This window comes from Balaenoptera borealis, assembly GCF_965194805.1.
Source record: "Balaenoptera borealis genome assembly, chromosome: 2".
NCBI classification, from domain to species: domain Eukaryota; kingdom Metazoa; phylum Chordata; class Mammalia; order Artiodactyla; family Balaenopteridae; genus Balaenoptera; species Balaenoptera borealis.
This window is the reverse complement of record NC_138867.1, coordinates 124054396-124066655: the sequence shown is the minus strand read 5'-3', so window position 1 is coordinate 124066655 and position 12260 is coordinate 124054396. Positions and strand designations below refer to the sequence as shown.

Here is a 12260-nt window from a genome sequence, read left to right as displayed (position 1 = left end):
AGTAAACTAGAATTGTAGTAGAGGCAATATTCTCATGCTCTCGTTTTACCTTAGTATAAAAGTTCTGATTTCTATACACACACACACACACACACACACACACACACACACAATAAAAATTAAGGGCATCTGTGTGAGTCTCAGATATCACCCTCACTTCAAGGGTGTTGTGTAAGTGAAGCCCCCTTGCTGAGGGACAGAATAGCTAAACCTGACCCCCTGTGATGGACATTATCTTCACAAAAATACTGAAGGTTAAACTTCAGGAAAACAAGCATTGTAATTTTGAGCATTTTTTTCTGGAGCAAACATGAATGAATGAATAAATAAATATTTAAACAGCCATGTTGGGAAATTCCTTGGCAGTCTGGTGGTTAGGCCTTGGTGCTTTCACTGCCGGGGCCTGGGTTTGATCCCTGGTTGGGGAACTAAGATCCTAAAAGCCGAGCGTGTGGCCACAAACAAACAAACAAAAAAAAAGGCAAGTTGTTGATTTGTTATCAAGATTGCAGTTTCCCGGATGAGAGTGTGACTGGCAGAGTTTACGGCGTGGGGTGTCACGTGGTGTTGAGGGTGCCAAGGACTGAGCCCACTGCTCGCTTCATAGATTGGTTCCCCTGGTCCTCGAAGGGACTAAGGTTTAGTTTCCACCTTGATCCCGGAGGTCAGCAAGGTTTATCTTCCAGATTGTTCATTCATTCGGCAAATATTCATTGAGTGCCTCCTGCTACGTGCCAGACACCGTGCTGGCTGGTGGAGATACAAAATTCCTGCCCTTGCAGAGTCTGTGTTCTTATCCCAGGTCTTTTGGGGCCACAGATATCTTTAACAATGTGTGAAAGTGATGGATCCTTTTCCCTGAAAAATCAGTCACTCAGTCAACCTCTTATACAAACTGATGCATGCAGACACAGAGCTGCTGTGGGGTGGTGAAGAGCCCTGCTCACTGAGTTTTGTATACCATTTCCCTGGGTTCAGAAGGCTTAAAGCTCAAGCTTACCAAGAGGAGGGCCCTGTCCCCTGTTTGCCCACCCCCCCCAGCCTGTTCGCTGCTCTCATCTCCCCCTCAGCACCTTACAGTGTTTTGGATAAGACTTCCCTGTAATTTTCCTTTCATATTAGATTGCATGATGAAGCAGTAAACCTCTGGGAATAGAGCCCGGCAGGCGCTCAGCAGGCCTGGTCAGCAGCCTGCTTGTCCTCTGGCTTTGAGGACTTCTACTGTCTTGAGTCTCTTTTCACATCTGAGCAGTGGAAAGGGTGGGGTTTGAGTGACTGCCGTGTTTGAGGGTAGGTTAGGTGGGCAGGCCTTGAAGGCAAAAGAAAGTGTCTGTGGCTAAATTGCAGTCTTGATGCTCATTAGCTGGGTGATTTTGAGCAAATGACTTAGTTTATCCAAGCTTAATTTCTCACAAGTGAAAGGGGAAAAAAAAAAAACCCAGAATGTAACTCATGGAATAGTTTTGAGAATTAAACTGAAATAATATATTAAACTGCCTAGGACAAAAATGGTAGCTGTTATCAGCTTTTTCTTTTTCATAAATTTATTTTTGGCTGTGTTGGGTCTTCATTGCTGCGCGCGGGCTTTCTAGTTGTGTCGAGCAGGGGCTACTCTTCGTTATGGTGCACGCATGGGCTTCTCATTTTGGTGGCTTCTCTTGTTGCGGAGCACGGGCTCTAGGCACGCGGGCTCAGTAGTTGTGGCGCACGGGCTTAGTTGCTCCGCGGCATGTGGGATCTTCCCGGACCAGGGCTCGAACCCATGTCCCCTGCATTGGCAGGCGGATTCTTAACCACTGTGCCACCAGGGAAACCCTATCAGCTTTTTATTAACATGAAATTGTGTTTCAGGGGAATTTAATCAATAAATAAACTTTTTTTTTGCATTTTTTTCCTTATTGAAATATAGTTGATTTACAGTGCTGTGCCAGTTTCTTCTGTACAGCAAAGTGACTCAGCCATACACTTATATACATAAATAAACTATCGAGCACCTGGCATAGACTCCTTCTGTGATTATACTCCTGGGATGCTGACCCAGCCACCAGGCAATAGTGAAGGGCAATAGTGAAGGAATTCACTATGTATTGATACTAGGCCTGATTTAATTTTGTGGCTCTACCACTAACCAGCTGGGTGACCCTAAGCTTTCTGATTTTATTTAGTTTCCATTTAGTTTCTGAAAGATGGGATAATGATATCCCATGACCCAGTCACAACAGAGAGGCTGATTTTAAAAAAGATCATGCAAGTAAAGCATTCAACACAGTGCCTCGTACAAAGAACACGCTTGATTTATGTAAGGCTGGTTCAACATTAATAGTATTATTTATTAATTAGCTTACCCTAACCTCCCCCTCCATCCAGAGCTAGGTTGACTCCAAAGAAGGTTTCTCCTGGTTTCATACAGGTCCAGTTGATGACAGCATCTCACTTACCTATTCCGAACTAGTAAAATTAAGACTCTTGATTGAAAACTGGCCTTAGAGATTGCTTGGATAATATTTACTGTTTCTGCAAATAACTGGTTGCTATGAAGTAATTCACTTTGTAAAAAAAAGAATGGTAATTTTTCTTTGTGTTTTCATTTAGTATCCAAACCCCATGGATAAAAATGTCATCTCTGTAAAAATTGTGGAGGAAAAAAAAGGTAAGTGCTAGTGATCTTTGTAAAGATGTGTGTGTCTTTGTGTGTGTGTATGGCCTGTTATATTTTAAACAGGTATATTAACAGGTATAATTCTGTATTTGAGGCGACTGATAGAAAAGAGCACCCGGCATTTCCCACAGTAGAAGGCTTGCCTTATGCTCTTGTCACTTTCTCCATTAAGAATTGATGACAGCTGTGACAGTTTACATTTTTGAACACTTAGTGTGTGCCAGGCACTCTTACTTTTATTAACTTAATCCTCAGAACAATGAGGTCACATGGCTATGCCTCTTGATATATTCATGTATCATTTTACAGATGGCAAAATAGATATGACTCATAGCATGTATATGAGATGTGACTGTAAAATGATTGGATTATGGAATCAAAACTGCTTAACAATACGGTTCAGTATTGACTAGAGTAGGGCTTGACAAATTATGCTTGTGTTGCCTGTTGTAAATAAAGTTTTATTGGCACACAGCTATGCCCATTTGTTTATGTATTATCTGTGCCTACTTCCTTATCACAACAATAGAGTTGTGGTAACAGAGACTGTATGGCCCACAAAACCTAAAATATTAATATTTACCATCTGGCGCTTTACAGAAGATGTTTACTGATCCTTGGACTGGAGTGTAGGAGTCTTTCCTGTTCTCTGTCATTCACATACATCTCCTCCGGTAGAAGTGTTTTCACTGTCAGTGTTTGAACTCGAGAGCTGGCAATGATGGAAGCTATAATGATGCACATCATCAATGTGTAAACCTTTGGAGACACCCAGGCTCGGTCTACCATGCTCTTGAACCTTCTGAGAAAATGTATGAGATGCTCATTTCGTGACTCTGAGGCCTTCTCTCTGCTTGCTGAAGAGAGAACTGTCTTTGCGAGGGTATTTCCTGCACTTCCATAACTCTGTAAATATGATTAAAAGCCATTTTCTCAGGTACCTGCACTCGTAGGAGAAAGGTTTTATATGGCATTAGAAAAGTCTGATTTCAGGTCCTGATTTTGTTACTATCTATACATGACCTAACTTCTTGGAGCCTCTATTTCTTCATCTGTTAAATGGGAAAATAATAACAACCTGCCTTTAGGTTGTTGAGAAGATCAAATGATAGAACAATGTGCATATTCCTAAGTGGTTAATTATAATTTCTACCACTGACAGGGGCTTCTTTGCCTCCGGGAGTGGCTCATCCATTTTCACTACATGTGCTGCAGACGTTGGATGAGATGGCCAGAGGCATGCCAGTGGGCAGAGGAGGTGAACCAATTTCTCACCCTACCAACAACTTCTGGGCACTCAGGGTGTTTGCACCAAGGTTCAGGGCTGTTATAGCCAGAGCTTTGAGAAACTGTAGGAACATGGCTGAGTCACAGTAATTCACAGAGCAAAAGACAACACTTCAGAGTTTATATTTTTCTCTGATTTGGTTTCCTTTTTTTCTCAACTCACATTTATTGTGTGTTTTTTTTATGTCCCTAGTGCTATTCTGTAAACTTCGTTCCAAAACAGAATAGTTCCAGCCACGGTGGGGGGGGGGGTCTGCTCCCCTACGAGAGAAGAGTATGCCCAATATAATTAATAATAGGTTTAAGTTTGTAGCCAGAAACCTGTGCTTGAAAACACGTTTGGTGCAGAAGGTGGCAGAATCAGATTCTCCATTGTTTTGTTAAAACGTTCTCTTCGTTGGAGCTGAGCAGGAGGCTCATTGGCCATGGCCATTGGAGCGTTGACATTGATAGTCCAGAGCAGTGAACGATTTACGATTCTTTTGTCCTTGAATTTAGAATGTGCAGTGTGAGTGGCTAGCTATTTTATCCTTATTCCTTGCTCACAGATATTTGGAGGGATTTGGCCCAGAAAAGTGGTCAGGGATGCTGGGTTTTGAGTTAAATATTTTCTTTGGGAATTCTACATATAGAAAATTGAGATTGACATTAAAAGTTTTATTGACATTAAAACAAGAATACATTTCCTTCAGTTTTTTTTGAGTGTGAAAATTTTCTGTTTCTAGATGTGTCAACAGGGATCATCTATAGAAAGAGGATTGCAGTCTGTCAAAATGTGGTTCCAGAAATTTTAAGGAAGGTAAATTCATTTCAAAATTTAATCAGATTTGGTGTAACGCTGGGTGTTTTCCAAATAGTCATGGAAAGAGATAGCATTTTCTGATGTGAAGGAGTGTTGGAACTTCCCCAGTTCTCCTACCTCAGAGCCCTTCAAAGGAAGAAACCTGTCTCCTATCCAACCTCAGTTTTGACAGATGCTACCAGAGATAGTTTTTTTCCTGTCTGTTTTGTCTCTCTTTTGGAGGGCACTTAGTGTACATAGAGATGGGCTACAATTATTTTAAAAGATACTTTGGACATTTTGCATGAAGTGGCCATCTTTTCTAATCTGTCCATGGTTAGGTATGACTCTTAGGTAAGAAAGATCAGAAGTGGGCAGATGGTAAATATTAAGTGTAATCTTCAGTAAGGAAAAGCTTCAGTTTCCATTTTACTGTCAGTGAGAATGGTTTTGGGAGTATAGTGTTTTCAGCACCCTCTGTAAGTCTTTTTGTGTGTGTGTTTCTGTAAAGTAATGGTATTGATGATGAAATCTTCATGATAGCAAATTGTTTTCTCTCTTTGAAATCCATGAGCACTCTGGTGATTGTTGGAAAAAGGTGAGTGAAATTTTTAATCACGTTGCTTTAACCGTAGAGGGATTATTGATAAGAGTCCTTTTAGAATCATTAGGAAATAGAGGAGAGTGTCTTGCTGTGCACTTTTAAAAATGTCTCAGTCTTTTCAACCTGGAAGTGATCCTGTGTGTGATATAAAACCCAGCGGGGCTCCTGCCGCTTAGCTTGCAAATTGCTTTGCTGTGCTGTGTGTAGAAAACATGGCAGCTTCCATCACTTTCTTATCATGGATTAAGACTCTGTTGCTTTCTTTAGTGGAAAGAAGGCTGATATGACAATGAAAATGAACTTTCTTTTATTTTCCAGATAATAACATGTTGCAGTATGTGCAGCAAATTATTGCAGGCTTTTTCCACAGAGTGTGTACCCTGCCTTTGCCCTGTATACATGCTTTGCATCTATTATTTAAAAAGGCATTCAACTTTGTCTGGTATCTCCATTCTTAAATAATTTAAGGACACCCTGACTTGTACAATTTTGCCTTTGTAGCTTTCCATGTTTCCTCCACCTAGGAAAGCATACATTTCTAGATATTGGGCAGAGTTTAAAATGAAGAACATATTTTATCTGATATTGTCCTGCATGTGAGCCCGTAAGTGGGCCCAATTAGAATCCGTCAATTTAAGAAAGCCATAACCAGCCCTAGAGGAGACACGAAGGAGGCTGATACTTTGCTTAGTGTTTAGCAGTTAGGGAAATCAGGCCAGGGACTATACAGGCTGCATAAATCCTTGGCCATTTGCATGTCCTTACCAGCATTTAGTAAGGTCATAGTATGTTTGATTATCAAGGACTTACAGCCATTGGTGTGCCATCATCCATATATCAGGATCACTTGTCCTCTTAATTCCCCAAGATTAAAAGCAACTCTGGACACAGTCCTTATGTAGCTTGTTCTTCCTAAATTCAGAAAGCCATCTTCCGTCTTTTGGACAGGTGAACATTTTAAAGGTACCTAATGTCCAGTTAGAAGAGGAATCATGGTTCAATCCGCAGGAAAGGAACATGGCTATAAGGAGTCACTGCCTTACGTGGACACAATATGCATCCATGAAGGAAGAGTCTGTCTTCCGGGAAAGTATGGAAAATCCAAATTGGTAAGATCACCTCTGTGTGTGTGTGTGTGTGTGTGTGTGCATGTAGGTTGGGTGCGGGGAAGCACAAATGAGCACGCATATTAAAAAGCTATGATTCCATACTTATAACCTCTGTTTACAACTCACATAAATTATATACTATTAATTTTTAATCACACAAGTAATCAATAAATAGATTTCCCTTTGGGGGAAAAATGACAGCTCAACTCCTTTCTGACTGTCCTATCCAATTGGTGCCTTTTTGCCTTCTCCAGAGGCAGTGAGTGTTATCAGTGTATTGAGTATTCTTCCAGACCTTTAAGAGATACCTTTAGATACTCATAGAACCTGTATAGTATGGTTTTGATTATCTTTTTTACATACATGCTTTCATTCTGTGTAAATCATTGTGCATTTATCTTTTTCGTTTAGTAGAATGTTTCTAAACTTTATCCATTTGATGTCCATAAAATCTAGTTTATTCCTTTGAACTGCTGCATAGTGTTCAATCCTATCATTATACTACATTCTATTTAGCTTTTTTTCTTTTTGGATAGATGTTCAGATGGTTTCTAGTTACTCTTAGATATAAGCAGTACTGTAATATTTGTGAAGCATACGATCCTTGTGTATTCTATATGTGAATGTTTCTCTAAAGGAGAATTGATTTTATTATTGAAATATAGTTGACATACAGTATTATGTTAAAGGAGAATTTTTAATTGTCAGGTTTATTGAGTTATTATTTACATACAAAATTTATTCTTCTTAGTGTACAATTCAGTGAGTTTTGGCAAACACACACATATACAGTTGTGTAACCATTGCCACAATCAAGCTACAGAACGCTTCATGTAGATTTTAAAGAGCTGTATGCCAAGATAATTCCATGAGGAAAGAGTATTCTTTTCAACAAATGGTGCTGGCACAACTGGATATCCACATTCAAAAGAACGAAAATGGACCTCTATCTCACACCAAATACAAAATTAACTCAAAATGGATCAAAGAACTAAATGAAAGAGTTAAGACTATAAAACTCTTAGGAAAAAGCATAGGTGTAAATCTATGTGATCTTGGATTAGTCGGTAGTTTCTTAGATATGACACCAAAAGCCCAAGCAACAAAAGAGAAAAATAGGTAAAATTGACTTCATCAAAATGAAAAACTTTGGTGCTTCAAAGGACACTATCAAGAAGGTGAAAAGACAGCCCAACAAATGGGAGAAAATATTTGCAAACTGTATATCTGATAAAGGTTTAGTATCCAGCATATATAAAGGACTGTTACAACTCAGTAATAAAAAGACAGCCCAATTAATAAATGGGCAAGGCATTTGAGTAGATATTTATCCAAAAAGGTATACAGATGACCAATAAGAACATGAAAAGATGCTCAACATCTTTAGGAAAATGCAAATTAAAACCACATTGAGATACCACTTCAAACCTGCTAGGATGGCTATAATAAAAAAGAGACACAGTAACAAGTGTTGGAAAGGATGTGGAGAAATTGGAACCCTTGCACACTGCTGGTGGGAATGTAAATGGTGCAGCTGCTGTGGAAAACGGTTTTTCAGTGCCTCAAATAGTTAAATGTAGAGTTACCACTTGACCCAGCAATTCTATGTTGTATTGAAAAAATCCACAAAAATTTGCAGCAATGTTCATAGCCCCATTATTCGTAATAGGCAGAATGTGGAAACAAGCCAAATGTCCTTCATCTGATGAATATATAACCAAATGCGGTATATCCATACAGTGGAATATTATTCAGCCATAAAAAGAAATGGAGTAGTGATTCATGTTACAACATGGATGAAGCTTGAACACACTGTTTTCAGTGAAAGAAGCCAGTTACAAAAGGCCATATATTGTTTGAGTCAGTTGATTTGAAATGTCCGTAACAGGCAGATCCATAGGGACAGAAAGTAGATTAGTGGTTGCCATGGGCAAGGAGGACAGGAGAAGAGGGAGTGAACTGATGATGGGTATGGAATTTCTCTTTGGGGTGATGAAGATATCCTGGAACTAGTGTTGATGGTTGCACACCTCTGAAAATACTAAAACCACTGAACTGTATACCTTAAAGGGGTGAATTTCATGGAATATGAATTATTCCTCAATAAAAGAAAGTTATGTGGCTGGTTCTCAGGACATGCATATTTTAAGTTTATACAGATTCTGTCACCAATATATTAATAAGTTAATTTACACTCTCATCAGCAGCACATGAAAGCTCATTTCCTACAATATTGCCAGGACTTACTATTAACATACTTTTTAATGTTTGCCGGTATAATGGGTGAGAAATGATTAATTCCTTTGAAATAGGTTTACAAACAAAAGCAAACTATAACAAGTACCACATGTTAATAGTGATTATTGCTGTGAACTATGATTTCAGAGGATAATTGACTGTATGTTTTTCTGTTCTATATGGTTTGAGATTTTTATTTACCTGTCATTTTAAGGGAAATAAAGCCCTCAAACCCAAATAACTAAAAATCAGAAATCTAAAATCCATCTGAAGCCCCATCACTTGTTCAAATCATTTCTGCTCCCCATAATTTTGGTCCTATAGTGATAATTCTAGAATGCTCCAGCAGCACACTGGGTGAGTATGAATGCCAAGTCTTATTAGCGTCTGAGGTGGGCTTGCTCTGAACCACCCACTAGCTTTTTTTTTCTTAGTCTCCCTCATGTCAAGAGCTTCACATAGAACATAGATGTTTGGGATTAACTATAAAAGTTGTGGGTAAAGAATAGAGCTTTTTTTTCCCCTTTTTTTGTAGAAGTAGTAAAAGGACAGAATTGGCTGATTTTATGCAAAAAACACAGAAGTCTTTCGTTTCATATGCCTCATTTCAGCCTCATTTTATCAGCTATCTGGGCTGTCGGCTGGTCTGAAAAGCAGTACTAAACCTTCATCAGTTCTTTGTAAAATAATAACTGTCCTGGAGAATCCAGGAAAACTTCCTGCAGGACCTTTTTCCATTGTGTGTTTTTAAAAATTATTTTTTAAATAGTCATTCTGATTTTGGAAAAAATGTTACATGTATCTTGTAAAAAACACTAAATTCAGGGAAAAAAGAAGCAGTTTTCATCATCTAACAATAGTGCCTGTTTACATAATTTTCTTGATCCAATCCTAATGGCATTTAGATTGTTTCTGAATTTTTCGCTATTATAAACAATGCTGTGATGAAATCCCTATGATTACATATTTCCTCACTTATTCAATGACCTTTTAAGGTAGATGGGACAGGTGGGATTTCTGGGCCAATTCAAAGGTTTTGTGCATTTTATATTTTGATACATATTACCAGATTCCTCTGTAAAAGAGTTTGACCAACTACACCTTTTCCTTTCTTTGGTTTGTTATGTTCTTGTCCTCTGCAAAACACTCTCTTATTAATGATTGACACAGCAGGCCAGTATTTATTGACTCCTATTATGTCAAGGTCAAAGCTAGATCCTTCACCTGAGGTGTTTTGAAGCTAAGGTTAGATAACTTACCCAAAGAGAGATGGTCACTAAGTTGCCCAGCCAATATGTGACCCCACCTTGAGCAAAGTGGTGAGGCAGGAATATGGACATTTTTAAAGGATGGACTTAATCTCAAACTGTAGGTTGCTTTGGATTCCAGGTTATGGAGAATGGGTTTTGTTCTTCTGGCAACAAGCAGTTACACAAAGGTTTCTGAGCAGGGGATGATGTAATGACAGCTGTGATTCAGGCTCTGGGAAACTTACGTTTTCTTAGGTCTTGACATGGATTTAGAAAGGCATTTTAGGCAGACATTCTAAATGAGTGGGTAATCTTGGGGGGACATGAAAGAAAGGACCCGTTATTATTTCCATTCCCGTCCTTTGCAGGGAATGTGAGAGTAAGGGCTATCCACTGCACCCAGAAGATGAAATATGGACCATCTTTTTTTAAAGAAAAAAAAAAATGCTGTCACGGCTGCTGAGTCTAAAATTAGACCTTCAAGCTGTGTGTTGGTTAGCAGGTGCGGATGTGTGACGGGAAACCAGATGTCATTCTGTCCCTGTGCGTGGCCTGTCGGCTCAGTTCAGAGATGGCCTGAAATGGGTTTCCCGTAGAATCTGGCCAAGCCTTGACCTGTATCTCTTTACATAGATCCAGTTATGGCTTTCTGCTGATGTCTCTGCAGTTGCGGCACCTTCTTGGGCAAGAGCTCCTTTGGTCTTCCTCTGTCTGTGTATCACACAATTGGGTATTTCTAATATGCTTTCTTCCTTTATTAACTTCATTGGACATTTTTTCCCTGCAGTTTTTATGGAATGGAGTTTACATCCTTTTCAGAAGCTAGAGTGATGTGATGTTTCGCACTCATCTCGATTTTTCCAGAGTGCAGCTTGGCACTCCATGCCTCAGAGACGTCCTCCTATGCCTGTTCTGTCCCTTCTCCTATACCCATCAGGCCGCCTTCCACAGCAAATTACAGACACCCTGACTCAGGTGATTCCAGCCATCACTTATATACGTTTACTCTGTGCCAGGCTCTGTTCTAAGTGCTTGATATATGTATGTATTTGTGTATATATGAGTTTATATATATAAATTCATTTAATTCTCATAGCAACCCTATGAGGTTGGAACTATTAGTATACCCATTTTACAACTTGAGGCTTAGAGAAGTTAAGTAACTTATACTAGCTAAGATGGCCAGTAAGTGTCAGAGTCAGATTCAAACCCCAGGTGGTATGGCTCCAGAATCTATGCTGCTGGCAATGACACTGTCCTTCCTCTTAGTAAGGAGCTCTATTATCTCATAACCAAGTGGGGTACAGTTTCATAGTTGTTCTTCTTTTGGCTCCACCTTTCCCTGTGTATCCAATTTTTTTTTTCAAGTTTGTTTAACTCATGGCTGCCAGCAGCAACTAGGGTAGCATGCATCTTTGTCCTCATTTAGTGAGGGAAAGAGACCTGTGAGAGTGAGAGAACCCATCCCAACCAAGAGGGAAAAGGCCTCTCCCTGAATCTCTTTGAGTCAGCCTCGATCACCTGCTCCCTCGTGAACCAGTAAGAGTGATCAGAGGCTGATACCGGCTGACTGGCCCTCACCAGTCAGGATCTGCCCGTAGAGCTGGGGTGGGATCCCTTCCCTCTGAAACACATGGGCTGCATGGGAGAGGGATGGGCACCTGGACACGAACACCCCTAGAGTATAGTAAGAAGGACCACTGCACACTGGTTTTCCCCTTCCCATTGTCTTTGTTATGCTTTGGAAGTGATAAACACTTACTACAGCAAGTGAATACAGGGATATCTCTGTACCACCAGTCATTGGGCCTCCCAAGGGACAGGAACCAGGAACTAAGGCAGCCTCACAGTCTCTTGTCTTTCCATACCTGACTCGTTTGTCCAAAACACAGATCTACTTCATTCCACAGCCAGCCTGGCTCCTCCAGGCCTGTGCAGGGTCTCTCCTGTCCTGTGTCACAGTAACTGACTAGATTCTGGGGTTAGAAACCACCTCTGAAACTAAAATTATGTGCCCTTGCACAATTTATTTCTCTTCTCTAAGCCTCAGTGTGCTCATCTGTGTGATGGGGATGATATCCCTACCTTGGAGGGCTGTTGTGGGAATCAAATGAGTTCGTACACGCAGAGAGCTTCGAGCAGCACCTGCCCGTAGTGGTCAGTAAATGTTAGTGCTCAACATCGTGACTTTTATTGTTGTTATCCTCATCTTCTTAAAAATTCACATGACTTTTGATTCTAATCCTAAGCATGTACTATTTTAATACAGAAACAGTGTTTATGGTTATTTCCATTACGCTGCAGGGAGATGTTCCACGTCGTGATTTTGCAT

The 12260-nt window shown here is 40.0% G+C and overlaps 1 protein-coding gene across 6 annotated transcripts in view; it reads left to right on the top strand.

The window, feature by feature from the left end:
• PRELID2 (PRELI domain containing 2) overlaps positions 1-12260 on the top strand; it is a 79498-nt gene that overhangs the window by 11011 nt on the left and 56227 nt on the right. For 2 of the 6 annotated variants that reach the window (XM_082382789.1, XM_082382790.1), the window contains 5 exons: positions 2593-2650; positions 3822-3917; positions 4672-4745; positions 5302-5325; positions 6280-6440. In XM_082382789.1, the coding sequence (XP_082238915.1) occupies positions 2593-2650; positions 3822-3917; positions 4672-4745; positions 5302-5325; positions 6280-6440 (413 nt within the window). The remainder of the gene's footprint in view (positions 1-2592; positions 2651-3821; positions 3918-4671; positions 4746-5301; positions 5326-6279; positions 6441-12260) is intronic. The other 4 variants (XM_082382791.1, XM_082382793.1, XM_082382792.1 and 1 more) reach the window with 2 other exon arrangements.